Source organism: Euprymna scolopes, chromosome 19, assembly GCF_053919585.1.
Source record: "Euprymna scolopes isolate OS-2025 chromosome 19, ASM5391958v1, whole genome shotgun sequence".
NCBI classification, from domain to species: domain Eukaryota; kingdom Metazoa; phylum Mollusca; class Cephalopoda; order Sepiida; family Sepiolidae; genus Euprymna; species Euprymna scolopes.
This window is the reverse complement of record NC_136500.1, coordinates 11,926,776-11,942,404: the sequence shown is the minus strand read 5'-3', so window position 1 is coordinate 11,942,404 and position 15,629 is coordinate 11,926,776. Positions and strand designations below refer to the sequence as shown.

General features: G+C 33.3%; 1 protein-coding gene across 6 annotated transcripts in view; it reads right to left on the bottom strand.

Moving 5' to 3' along the window:
- LOC145303414 (intermembrane lipid transfer protein VPS13D-like) overlaps nt 1-15,629 on the bottom strand; it is a 393,527-nt gene that overhangs the window by 80,513 nt on the left and 297,385 nt on the right. The window contains exon 69 of one of the 6 annotated variants that reach the window (XM_080144741.1): nt 3,497-3,820. The exons of the other annotated variants lie outside the window; for them this stretch is intronic. Coding sequence (XP_080000867.1) covers nt 3,629-3,820 — 192 coding nt within the window. The 3' untranslated portion in view covers nt 3,497-3,628. Of the gene's footprint in view, nt 1-3,496; nt 3,821-15,629 lie in introns of those variants that run through there. 6 annotated transcript variants of the gene reach the window in all.

Sequence of the window (15,629 nt, the reverse complement as noted above, 5' to 3'; positions counted from 1 at the left end):
GAGTTTTGCTTTAAAATGGACAAGGTTGAAGATTTTGCCGTTGGTTCAGAAATATGAAAGCATAATGACATGCAAAACCTAGAAGATGGTTATCACAAATAGTAAGAGAACGCCATTCTATTTAACACCATTGTCGATAGCTATTGGTTCAGTGAATAATGCATTTCCAAAGTAGAAGCATGCCTTTCTGTTTGGATGAAGTTGTTGAAATATAATGATGAATCCTGGTTGTCCATAATGCTGCTCTATTAACGATGTTGAAAGCTTTTGTAAAGCCAACAAAAACCTAATAGAGTGCTACCTGTTGTATGATGCTCTTTTACTGGAATTATCAGGCAATATTAAATATAGATTATACATATCTCAATACTACTTCACACAAACACATAATGAAACTAAAAACTTTACTACTTTGAGCTGGTTTACTTTAAGTATCAAGTTTTAACTTAAAGTCTTATATTATTTGAAACAGCATTGATGGGAAGTGATGTTTGTAATCTTAAACTACCTGACAATCTACGAAATGATGATCCTTTGTTTAAATCTATTTTTAAATACATTTAAAAGTTTTCACTGGAATGGAAATAATTCTAACAAGTTCTTGTGACACTTACATCCGGGTATTAAAACTTCTGTCAGTATGACATCAGTTTTCATAAGACATTTCTAAAGTTTTGAGATGTCAATTGGTTATTCGTATTATTTGGATTCATTGTATTACTGTTCTTATCTTAACTGTCATTTTCATAACGTTTCAGTTGATGTAACCGCCAATCTTCTTCAGGTATATCTTGTCAAACTTGAGAATGTTTCTGTACAACTTGGGAATTTGAACAGAATTTCGAATGAAACCCTTTATTTATTTCATGATTTATCTGTATAAGACCAGGTATGCCCTAAAATGGAATACTGTTGCCACATCTGGACGGGAGCTGCTGAGTGCACCCTACCCAGCTTTGAGAGAGTTCAAAACCACCTTCGAAATCTAGTAGGTAGCATGCTCATGTTCCTAAGCAGGTCCTAAGTAATTCACAATTGTATTTTTTGGTTGCCCATACTAAGAATTGAACCTTCAGGAGAATATCATTTTTACAATTGATTTTTCATTTTAACCACTGCACCATGGATCCTTGTGAACAGTTCTAGTATGAATTTTAGGAGCCTTAAACCTATTTTTATTTCTAGTTGTTAAATATCATTAATTATTATTACTATATATTACTGTATTTATTTATATACATATAACATTGTTTTATTTATTTTACTTATTACTGTATATATATATATATCTATTATTTATGATTAATCGTTCCCATACCATGTTATATTCTATAATAGAGGTTACATCAACCGAAATGTGAAAGTAACAGTAGTCTGATAATTCCACATAATACAAATCAGTTTTCATAAAGATTAAACAACTTCTTTCCATCTATGTTATTAAAAAAAAGTCTTCTCTTGATAACTGAAATACATTATTTGATGAAAATCATCAACGCTCTGTTGCTCAGCTGCCATCAATCGAAATGAATGGCTCTCGTCTTGGGGAGGCTTCATGTTTTGACAAGCTTCTGGGCTTGACCTTTATTCCTGGTCTGAAATGGAACACCTATATCAAACACATTGCCAAAGTCACTGGAAAAATGGTGGGATCCTTCTACCGCTCCAATAGATATATCAGAAGAGACGTAGTGAGCCTGCCCCTGCTTTATCATTATTTTCATGGCAGGTGCTCACCTGAACTTCAATCTATGGTCCCTCCCTTCACTAGACTTTCAACAAAAAACACTCGTCTAGCCAGAACCACTATCAACAATTTCCCACACTCTTTATCTGTGCCTACACCTAAACGTAGATTCCATGAACAGGGCTTCTTTCTTAGAACTTTAGAACTGCTCACCTGCGGAACTCTATTCCATTTGCCTGCTTTCCAGCTGACTACAATCTGATTGTCGTCAAGTCCAACGTGAACAAGTTCTTATTGAACCGTCCCCCTAAGTAATCCAAATTACAAAATTCCCACTAATGTTCACTATGCTAAAATCACAATGACTAATGTATACCCATTAACCCTTATCCTCGAGTAGCCTCTGGGCCTTGATAAGTGGTGACCCCATGTAAAAAAAAAAATTATTTTCATGCAAATAACATCATATTAATGAGCACAATCTTTCCAATCATATTGTCAAACTTCAGATGTATGAACATAAAATAATTTTTTTTGCCATTTTTGGTAATTCCAACAGGACTCAAGACTCTGAACTTAAAGACGTTAAGAGTTAAGGAAATCTGCAGGAATTAAATGTAATTGTGACTCGGCTCCCTCATTTAAGATCACTTTCATCTTGTCAAGATATCAGATGTTGTCATAGTCCAGCAGCTCAACTGTCTCGAAATTCCACTCTGTACGGCTGTTTCATCAGTAACTTAAGAGTTTTCACTGGCAAACTAATCTTCCTGTGATTCAAGACTTCCCTACTTCTGCGAGGATTTATCTAGGAGGATGAACACTTCACACAGTCATATAAGCAAAACTGATTCGTCCTTACGATAACCTTTATGTTAGACAAATGTATTGTTTTCAGTCATGTGTTGGGTTTGGTCAGATTTTGTATTGCGGATCTAATCATGGATCTGTCATCATGTTGCAAACGAAATAAGACTGGAATATAAAATCCTGTTCCTGACCCGGTTGTACTGAGTTCACATCCTGTGCTCAGCATATCTACTAAATAGTAGAAAGAGTTCATTACCTCTAGGGTGTTGTCACTTTGTGGATATGACTATCAGTTGGGTGCGTCGATCCCAGGCATCTCCTACACTTTTAGTCGGGGTTCAAAGATAAGTTACATCTCACATTGGAAAAATCAATAAAGCTTAAAATAGTTATGTACTTGGATTTTTTTGATTTTGTTATAAATTCATTATTTTTTTTTTTCTTATTTATTTTTTATAAAAATCAAAAGCTGTCATAGGCTATTAGTCTCTCTTTGAACGCACAAATCGTTTTTATAGATTCCTTGAGGAATGAGTCAGAAGGGAATTAACTCCTTGATTAAAAATCACAGTTGCTTCCCTTCATCAAGTACATAATCTGGCTGAAAAACTAACCCAACCTCTGATGAAATCCATGTCAGTTTAGAGTTAATGAATAAATTTTTTTTCTAAATTTTCGATAATATTCATTTGGAGCAATTCCGATCAAGAAAACACTAACTTTGTGGGTATTTGTTTTATTGGTTTTTACTTTTATCTGGACATACAAACACAGACAACTGCTCTTTATATTATAGATTCATCAACATTTTTGTATTTGTTTTCTCTAAAAATCGAAAAGGTATCATAGAAAGAAAAAAAAAATTCTTGGAAAAAAAAAAAATGGTGAAAGGTTAATAAAAAATAGTCAAACAAGCAATAGATAAAAAAAATATTACCCCAACTGAGGTAAAAAAAAAAAAAATCAAATTAAAACAGATATTTCTGCAAAAAATTCCATAATAAACAAAAAAGTATTACCATTTCAGAAATATAAAAAGAAAAAAATATGCATATTTTTATGATATGAGCATTGGATAAGATATTTCCAATATAAAGGAGGGAAGATAAGTTTTAGGAGGCTGAGAACTCATTAAAAAATGTGCTGTATAAAATTTAAAAAAAAACAACAAAAAAAAAAAATGAAATCTTTCAAAAGCAAAATTATAACAGCCAGTAAGGACATGCAAGTCACCTGAAATGTAGCCCCGCTTGTACTTGCATGATATGGTCTACTCCATGGCGTGGGAGGACAGGCGGGGCTGGAAGAACCAGCACTACAGAACTGAGTAATATTAGAACTAGATTAGCAAAAATGACCACAGAAACAATGGATAAGTTGTAGTTTTTTTTTTTAAGCTAACATTAATATTTTTCCATATTCATAAATATGGTTCACATTACAACATATGCCACAGGGAACGTCTCAATCAGAATGTATGTTACATATGCTTTAGTATTTTATAAACTGTCAAATATTTCAGCTAACATATATATATATATATATATATATATATATATATATATATATACACACACACTAGTTCTACCCTGCCACGTGTTGCTCTGGCTCAAATTGGCACAATGGAAAAAATTCCACAATGAGAAAATGTATGGTTCATATAGGTTTAATTTCCTATTTCGTATGGACATGCAGTTTTTGTTGTTCCATTTTCTTAGCTGATATAGAATTTTTCTGGTTTGCTGACTCTTGAACATGTAACATAAATTGTTCATGTGAAAAAACAGTCAGTGCGTAGCTGTAAACCACACAATTGTAAAGATTGTTCCCTGAGCTTTGTTGATGGTTATTGCAAACAATAAAATTTTTTATCAACTCTTCTTTTGATGTAATAAAATTACAGAAGTGAAGAGTCAAAGAATTTCACCCTTAACTCGGATTAGCCGACATTTTTCCATATCCAATTTCCCACAAGTACGGCAAAAATTTCTGTGCGGATCGAGCAGTCTGCAACTGGACATCCATATTTTGAGTTAAGTTGAATGTCTTCACATGGTACCAAAACGTAAAGTATTTGAGGCAAGCATTTATTTCATCTGCTGGTGTTGATTGAGGAATTACAGGTAACATTTGTCTGAAATCTCCTGCAAGCAATATTACTGCATTCCCAAATGGTCTGACATTGCCACGCAAATCTTGCAAGGATCAACCAAGAGCCCAAGTGATTTTTTGCGTGCAATTGTACACTCATTCCAAACAATAAGTTTGCATTTCTGCAATATTTTTCCCTATACTGGATGTTTTGGAGATGTTGAACATGAGATTTTTGAAAAAATGAATGTTTAATAGTAATTTCAAAGTAGAAGGAGTAGTTCTTCTACTTGGTAGAAAGGTTGCAGGTATTTTGCTTGCAGCAAGGGCTAAGGTTATGTCATTTTGTTACCGAATGGCTGCCAAAATCAATTAATTAGAAAGGTTTTACAAGTTACTCCTGGTGCTGTTCAAGGTAGCAATAATTTCCAAATAACTTCTAATCTCACAGTAAGTAAATTAGGTGACTAAAATAGGATTTATCCATGTTTTGACAATGCCTTATTCACTGTAATTAATTTAGGAGACTAAAATAGGATGAGGGATTAGGGATGGATAGATAGAGAGGAAGATGGAGAGATAGAGATAGAAAAGAGAAAGAGGGAAATAGAAAAAGAGAAGGAGATAGAGAGAGGGATTAAGAGACGGAGAGTTAGAAACAGAGAGGGAGCGGGAGAGAGAGATAGAGGGAGTTAGAGAGAGAGAAAAGGGCTCAAAGAGAGATGGAGAGGATGATATAGAGAGAAATATAGATTGAGAGAGAGGAGAAATGGATGGAGAAAGATATTAAGAGAGGAAGAGAGAGAAGGGGGGAGAAACACAGGATGACCTACACTTCACCATTTTTTTCCTCGATCAGTTGAAGAGAAATCCTTCTCAGACTGAGACAATTTTTATTTTTGTTACTATCCAGAGTACCCTTTTTTTTTCAGGAGTTAGATTTTCCACACATTAGAAACCGACCAGGTTATCTCTACTTTCATCTAACAATTTAATAAACAAAAAGATATTGTAAAACTTGAATTTAACGTGAAAATACTATTTTAAAAAATAACAAGGTAAATAAGTGCATAAGCGCCACTTCATTTTAAATATTTATTTTCCAAATGATTTAAATTGAAAGTGTTGTGTACTTATTTTTTAAAAAATAATTGGCACTTATGCATTTAACGAACCAGACATAACTCAGCATTAGGCTCAGCTTTCTCCAGCGCATGACGCCAACAGCCAGATAAAGCCGAGTGTTGCCGATGGAATAATAACACTATGTGAAAGAAAAAATAAAGTAAAATTTTAAATGTAGAGACATCAACAGAAAAAAAACCCCAAAAAATCCTACCATTCATTTTTATTTCTTATTAAATTTTTGTCAAATAAATAAATTTTAAGCAATTTTTGCAATAAGTAATAGTAAATTTCTTTTTAAAGAATTTTTTTAGAGTTTAGAAAAAGTGAAAAACTTTTTTGTGCATTTTTTTGCAAGTATTTATGTAAACAAAAGTGATATATATATATATATATATATAGATAGATATATATATATACATATATATATATATACATATATATATATATATATATATTGCTGAATTCCTGTGAGTAATTTTCTTTTTTCCGTTTTGTTTTGTTATGCCAGGAAGGAACATTTTTCTTGGGGGGATGTATTTTAGTGGAAGGAGGGTTTCAACGTAGTTGTGGTCGTATCCACCAATCGAATTGCTTGTTTCTTTTTTGTTTTCTCTCTCTTCCAACGCCGAGTTACATCTGGTTCGTTAAATGCATAAGTGCCAAATGATTTTACTTTTAGTTATGCCTTATCTCTTGAATTTAACAATTTCTGTTTTACTCCTTTAACGATTGTTAAAAAAAAGTTTGTTTTATATGCACCTGCAGTCAGAATTGTTATTTTTCGTCATTTCAAAATAGTCAACCAAAAAGCAATGATCTCGAAAAAAAATGTTTTTTTAATATGGTAATATTTTATACTTGTAAATATATAAAAACATGCTTGGATTAGATACAATCACTATTGCAAAATATGACAGAAAACGAGTTACAGCCTCTTTCATCTCAAGTGTTCCATAATGACAGCCTCTAAGGTTTTCCTTGAGCTTAGGGAATAACCAAAAGTCATAGAGAGCAAGGTCTGGATTACAGGGAGGATGAGGAAGTGTCTCGATATTCATACTGGTCAAATAGTCTGGGAGAGACAACATGCTTCGACTGGGAACTGTTTTTTTAGTCTCTGGGTCATAGCAGTAGATCACACTTTTATCACAGGTCACTAGAGCATCAAGAACTGTGGGATCTGAATTGATCAGCTTAACCATCTCCTTGCTGTCAGGACAACATCTTTCTTTCTGATCTTCTCTGAGTACTATTAAGAAAAACTTTGTGCAAATTTTCCGCATCTTCAGTTCCTAATGAATAATTGGGTGTACAGATCGCATACTGACATCAAACTAGGTACTTATGGTTTCTACAGATACGCGACAGTCCTTATCCATGAAATTCTTTATTTGACCAATCAATTCTGGTGTTATAATTTCCTTACTTCTCCCACAGACTTCCTGCCTTCCTTGAATCTCTTATGCCACTCAAAAACTGATGTCCAATTCATGGAAGATGATCTAAAAGAAGTCTGAAGTATTCCATACATTTCTATGGCATTTTTTCCAAGTTTGAAACAAAATTTTATTGCATATCGTTTTGTGACAATCAGGATTTAGTAGGGTGTATTCCAATTTCTGCTGTAGCTGTTCATTTAAACCAACATATTTAAGATGAAAACATGTGCTTACTTGTCATCGTTAAATTAGTATAACTTTAACGATTTATAAAAGTGATCCAGCAGATGATGTGCTAACATTATCATAAAAAATCAGCTACAATTGCATTCCCAGATACCATGTTTAAAGATGGCAGATCCTTAATTTAATCAAGGATTATCTCCCTTGTTTGTCATACTGAATTGATAGCACAACTATTCAACATAAAAACATACAATAAAAACTGATAATTCGATAAAATCTATTTTTACTTCCAATTATTTTTCTACATCATTTTCCATAATTTTTTGAATTTATATCAATTTCACCATGACAGGTATGTAATGTTTTCACCGGAAATGTGTTGGTTTAAAGGATCACCAATGTAAACAAGCACCAAATTATTATTTAATTATATTACAAAAAAAAAAAAAAATGCAAATATGCATGGATTAGTTCCTACTTGTTTATATGACTATAAAAGTTTCATTTTTCGTTCTAAGTGGTTACAGCTTGCAACAGTTATAATAACTTTACTCAGTTACAAAATTATAAGTAGTAAAAGCTATTTAGAGTCTGCATTTAATTCACTAGCAGAGTTTGATACAAAGTTGGTTTTTAATGCAGAGAAAATCCAGCTACTCAACAAAGGCCCACTGTAAATTAGGACAAAATTAAAAATTGCCTCAGTAGGTGAAGGAGAGGTTCTTATAGACTGAAGACAGAACAAATGCTACGCTTTGATCCCAGATTTTAAAATTAGTACTTGCAAAGAAAATTGCTTGAATTGAATAATAGACACAATGGCAATGGCATATTTAAAAATTATATATATATATTTTTTTAACTGTCAAAAAAAAAAAAAAAATGGCTACATAGTAGCAATCTTATTGTAGGCAGTTTTCCATGACTTGCACGGGTCTGCCTTTTGCCAGCTGCTCAGATGCCTGTTACGCCATTTAGTTTCATGTAAACTTGTGTAATAATAACTATTTGGTTATGATATTCCTTTCTCCTTATTTCTATAGCAAGTTTGCTTGTCCTTATTTGTAACAAACACAATGACATGATTAGTGGTTTTACTAACTATGTATGACCAAATTATTCCTGATCATTGTATGACTGACTGTTCCTGCTGTTTGTCATATAGAAATAATGTGTACAGTTCCTTGAATCATCAGCAGCAGCCGAATCGGGCATTTAGTTGTGCCAGGTTTTGACAGTGCATAAGGGGGTTTAAAATTGTACGACTAAGTATATATGATTACTTGCTCTTACTACTGGTTTACTGTTAAAGCAACTTTTACACGGACTTCATACTGAGTTTTGTCAGCGCAACATATCGTAAACAATAAAATGATTTTACTCACAAATTTCAATCAAAAGGTTATTTTTGGCAAATATATTTTAAGATTCATATAAGTTTGCATAAATTTTTCTTTTAATTTTTTTTCCAATTCTGTGTGCTACTTTTATTCTATATGTTATTTTGTTAAAAAAAATTTTGCAAAAAATAAACAAGTTTATTTTCAGATTAGTCGTGTCTTAGTTTTTTTTTTTTTTTTTTTCAAATATTCTCTCTTCAGCCAGAAAGTAAACAAACAAAAAAACTAGCAGTAGTCGATAATATACATAAAAAAAAATGTTTGAGAAAACTTTAAAAACTGATTTCCTTTGCTTTTTTTTTTTTTTAGTCAATGTGTGCTGCTTGACTAACCTGCAAAAGGTGTTTATTCCAAAAGCCGTTCTTAACATGAGGAGGTTCAGGATGGTAATTCCAAAAGACATTTTCTTATTTTCAACCTTCGGAATAAACACTCTTTGCAGGTTGGACAAGCAGCGCACATTAACCTTTTTTGTTTGTTTGAGAAATGAATCAGAGTCACGTTATTATAAAACAGAACTTTATGAAATATTATTTTAAAAAAGAAAAGAAAAAAAAACTGAAAATAATTTTTTTAAATAATATTTATTTACTTGCCTACCCATGAGAGCAGTTAGACACTAATGTTTTAAATGTGGAGAAAACCAGTTCTCCCAAAGGAGGCACATTGGATTGGAAACATTGCTTCAGTCTTCAGGGATTTTTTTCTACTTTTTAAAAAGATTTCCTAGTGTTGCATTGCTATTGTGTTACAAAATTCAAATTTAAAAAAGTCACCTGGAAAATTTAATTTGAAAAAAAAAAAAAAAAATTCTCGGTCAAAAGTTGTTTTGTTTTAATTTCAATAATAAAGAAATAAACTTATTTATTTTACAAATATTTTCAAAAAAGTGGCCGACTGGGTAGAAAAAAAAAAAGCCTCATTCTTTAAAAATTTGCCAAAAATAATTGCAACTATGACTAAGTCGTTTTATTCTTTATTTTAATAACATTTTTTTGTACTGACAGACTTAAAAGATCACTCGTGTAAGAGGGAATATTTAATAAAAATCAGAGTTTTCTTTAGTAAATATCTTTTTAGGCATGGACTTAAAAAGATATTTGCCAAAAATAACCTTTCAAAACTTGAGTAAATTCGTTTTATTGTTTATTATAAGATTGTTTTACGATATTTTACGCTGATGGATCCAGTCAATTGCCTGCACAAAGTTGCTTTAATCAGCAGCAGTGGCAATTTAGTTGTACAATGATCATACATCATTTTTAGTTGTACATATTTAGTAAAACCCACATGATTGGTTAATGAACATAGATCATTATCCAATGAAAAATAGCAGTGATAATTATGAAATTTTATTAAAGGATATTATTCTGGACGGACATATTATGGTAATCAATGAAAGAGATTGGAATTTCTTTTTAACTATATGAATAACAAGGATTGAAAAATTCCACAATTCATTGGTCAGGTAGGAACAAATAGCAATTTGGAAGACATAAAGGTATTTAGATCTGATACGTCTTTATATTAGTATAAAATAAATATAACATCCAAAGGGCATCCCAAAAGTAATGCCTCCTATTTTTTATTCTGCTCAGATGGATCAGTCTGTGTGTGTGTACATTTTCCTATCAAACTATTCTGTCAAATTTTAGACTTCAGACTCTAGATTTGACATAAGAGGTGTTGAGATTTGGGAAAATCTTTTTAATCAGTTTTTGACCAGAAATTTGGCTGTCAAAGGGTCAAAGTTCAACGATTTGACCTTTGAAAACTCTAGCAAACCCCTCTGCCAATTTTAGGTTTAAACACTCGAAATTTTAGATGTAGGTTACTTCGACATGGATCAAACTTTTTAATTTGATTTGAATCCAAAATAATAATTGTTAAGGGGTCAAAGTTAAAGAAAATTTGACCTCTGCAGTCTCTACCAAATTACTCAGCCAATTTTAGTCTAAACATTTGAAATTTTACAGAAAGTGTATTCAGACATAGAGCAAGCTTTTTAATTGGTTTTTGGCTGAAAATTTGGCTGCCAAGAGGTCAAAGTTAAACAGATTTAACCTTTGCAGTCTCTAGCAAACTATTCAGCCAATTTTTGGTCTAAACATTTGAAATTTTACATAAAGGGTATTCAGACATGCAATAAGCTTTTTATCAGTTTTTGGGCGAAAATTTGGCTGCCAAGAGGTCATAAAGTTATGAACAGTACATAGGGTCCGAGCAAAGCAAAGCTGAACTGCTAGTATTAAAATAAAATATAATAAATCAGATCTCAGAGCAATTTTCCTATGGTATTTCAAGATAAATCTAATCAAATCAAATTGAGAAAAATCGTTTTTCTCTCTGTATCTATTGTTTTATGAGATAGTCTGTTTAGCATGTGATATCAAGTCTGAAAGTTGAATTTTTCTAATTTTTATCCATTATTTTGATTTTAATATCAATAATGAAAGCTATGAAATTTGCTTCAATATTTGAACAGATTTTAAAACTTATTACAGAAATTTTTTTTACAAGCTATCGCAAACAGTGTCTGAGTACCGTCTTTTTTTTCTAGTATTGTATAAAAGTTCAGTTTTTCTGGTATTGTAACAATTGTTGCATACCGTTTTAGTCACAATTGAAAACTAACCATAAATTCATTCCAAACAAAAAAAGCTGCCATATTTACACCCCTCTCCTTCAATCTACACCCCCCACCCCATGGAATTGATAAACATTATCATCCTTTTTGAAAACGAACCATATTTGATACAAATAAAATTCAGTTCGTTTTACTTGTACTCCAGATACACATTTCTGGCAATAAATATATATATATATATATATATATATATATATATATACATACATACATACATACATACACACCACAAGCATACCCACACAACAGATCAAGACACACACAACGAAATGACCAGAACATATCCATACTATAAATCCATCCCCACCAACCAGCTCAACCAAAACTCCCATCAAGCACACCACACATCCACACAAGAATACAGGCACCATACAAATACTACTACCAAAAGCGCCAAAAAACAACATATCAACCACAGACAACCCACCACCACACAACAGTACTAAAAAATACAACCTCACACAATACGAAAATAGTTACTAGCAACCATATCACCCAACTTAGTCAAGAACCCACTATCTCTTACCCCACCCCACCCATACAAACCCCCAAAATATCCCCCTACTTAACAACCCCTACTGAAACCACGCAATGGAACAAAACCACCCCTATGTATACCACCCAATCCAAAAGTCCTTACAACATCCATCCCCCAGTGCCCCACAGTACGAAACAGACCCCAAAAATACACCCCCCCCACACACACACACAAACATAAGCAATCCAAATATCCCAGGTACTTTCATAATCCATACATCCCTACAAAACGACACAACCAACCTCCCAACCAGAACAATGAAACTAACAACCTACACAATCATTTTTTAGGAATCCCTCACAAAATGACAACACTAGACTAGACAACAAAAAACCCAAAGTCATTAATCTATCTACAGAGACTCTTACAAAGGACAAAATTGAAGTACTAAAACTGCGCCTCAAATTCTGCCCGACCATTAAAAGTAACATAGCAGAGTTAAAGAATTTGAACGTAAATTTAGACTCATAGATATACTTAATGACAGAGATAACACAACAGACGATTCTCTAGTGAAAAACAAATCAACATACTTCCCCAACAAACATAACAACACAAAGGAACTAAATACTTTCTTTGAAACGCTCTGGAACCTCAACTCCCAACAAAAAGAAAAATCCACCAGTAATCTAACACGAAAACAAAATCAAGCACTTAAAACAATCCGACACAATAACAACTTAGTTATAAAGGAAGCAGACAAAGGTAGTGCGGTGGTTATCATGAATAAAAACTACTATAAAACAAAAATTTTAGAATCACTAGGGAACGAAAATTATTACAAACCAATTAGCTCTAACATAGACGACACAACCATATCTAAAATCACAAAACTCTGCGCAACATACAATAGAACATTAACTAAAAAAGAAAAAGACTTCCTTACAAACTTCACAACAAAAACAAACATCTTCTATGGACTACCCAAAATACACAAATCTAACCAGGTAAGACATGGCATCAATATACAAAAGTCAGAGTACATAAACACCCCAAACCCTGATGACCTCACATTCAGACCCATAGTAGCAAGACCAGCATGCCCAACAAGCAGACTTAGCAACCTAATAGATATATTATTACAACCCTTCACCAATCTAGTCAGAAGTTATGTAAGAGATAACACACACTTCCTTAGCTCCCTACCACAAACAGTAGACGATGGGACTATACTAGCCACATTCGACGTTAGCAGCCTATATAGCAATATCCCACACAATCTAGGAAAAGAAGCTATCTCATATTGGATTGACAAACATACACAGACTTTACACCCCAGATTCACTAAACAATTTGTGATTGACAGAATTGACATAATCCTCAATAACAACTCCTTCCAATTCAATAAAGACAATTACATCCAAATACTAGGCACAGCAATGGGTACTAAAATGGCACCGACATATGCCAACCTTAAACTCGCCTTCCTAGAAGAGACCCTTTATGAAAAGATAGAGCAGAAATATGTGCACAATATAAAAACCCTCTTCATAAAATCTTGGAAAAGATACCTAGATGACTGCTTTATCCTCTGGAAGACCACATGGGGGGGGGGAGTATCAGAGAACTCCACACTTTGCTACAAACTCTACACCCAAAAATAAACTTCACCCCAGAGAAAAGCCCCACAGAACTACCTTTCCTAGACATCCTAGTAACAATCAAAAACAACAACATAATTACACGTCTACCACAAACCCACATACACTCAACAATACCTCCACTTCAAAAGCCACCATCCTAAAAACTGTCTAAAATCAATACCCTACTCCCTATCACATAGAGTCTGCACCATAGTAATAGACAGACACCTCCGTTCGACTAGACTGAATGAACTGCAAATAACCCTGCGGAAAAGAGGATATCCACTACCACTAATACAGAAAGGTATTGAACTGGCAGAAAAAATTCCAATAGACCAACTAAGAATCCCAAAAGAACACAACAAAGAACAAATTTTAGCATATGTCTCCACACACAACACAAACAACCCAGAACTATTTACACAGGTAACAAAAAACCTTATCCTTCTCAGTCAGAACGACAAACTAAACAACATACTTAAAACAACAAAAATAATAAAAAGCAAAACCAACCCAAAAACTTAAAACACATCCTAACTTCCTCAAAACTTGTTCCACACACTACAAAAGGAGTTGCAAAATGCAACAAACCGCGATGTGGAGTATGTGACATAATAATAGAAGGAAACACATACACATTCAAAAACCTAACACAAACATTCAAAATAAAAAAGGATCTAAATTGCACCTCCAGAAATGTAGTATATGCACTAAAATGCACAGCATGCAACAAATTCTACATAGGCGCCACCCAAAAACCTCAGCCTTACATAAGAGCAACATCAAAATTGCAGATAACAGACACCTATGTTTCAAAACACGTGCATACATGCAGTAGAAATAGCTTCAAAATAATGCCAATCTTCCAAACAGACAATTTTATTTACTTTCACAGGAAAAAAATTTCAGAACAAGATTCACTCCCGAACTAAACAGAGCCTAATATCAACACACAAAAACATGAAATGCAAGGCACACTTGCATGCACGTACATATACATATACACATACACACCCACATATAAATCAGAACCAACACATTAAAACACACACACATGCACGCATACAGCCACAACACCCATGTCTCTAATAGACACATTGAACAATACAAACCCTACTTTACCCCGAAACCAACAACACTAAGAAACACCTAGAACCATAGTGTAGTATCTGTTCCAACACCTCGCCCCCCCCCCAGTCAGTGGAGGAGAAATCCTTCATGACTGAGATAACTATCATCCTTCTTCCCATACCTGTACCTCTCCAAGTGCCCCTCCCCTCACGAGACCTTCTCCACGCCAAGAACCGATCCTGGATCTGGCCATACCCACATGGGGAGACAAATAAATAGAAACATTAAAAAATCCCCTACGTATATTTATGAATACACCTCTTTATCTAAACAAACATAATATTAAGAATGCCCAAAAGACTGAAACGAAAAATCACAATACTAAAATCTAAGAATCCAAAAAATAAATATCAAAATTGAATGAAAACACTCCTACCCTTGTTTCAGAGGAGCTGCCCCCCCCTCTCTTCACACACACACACACACACACATTAGAAACGGCCTTGGATCACAGTTGCCTTCGTAGGGAAGCAAATAACTTTATAATACTATAAAACAGAACACACATTCTACAGACCAATATAAGAAAACAAACAAACACACGCACACACACCCTACTCTATGCACCCAGTTGACCAAGTACCAACATGCCCTCACCTCCACTCAAGTAAGAGTAAAAAAGGAAAAAAATGAGAAAAAAAAACAAAGAAAGATAAGTAGAAACACAAGAGAGAGCAAGAGAAACATAAGCAGAGACCACAGTCCGTTCCCAACGAACCAGTAATAAAATTTTAACATACGAATGAAGAGTAGAACCATTTACACGTTTCCACCACTCGCAAACATTTCAAATGAACTACGAAAATGCTCTTTTACATTTTGAACACAACTTGAGTATATTCTAAATATTTTACATTTTAAATAATTTCTGAAGAGGACGTTTCACAGAAGCGTCTGAAACACGTTAAAAACTATTTCAATGATTTAAAAACATTATTATAATGATCTAAACATAATTTTCAATGAAAAACCAAAACACAGAATAATAA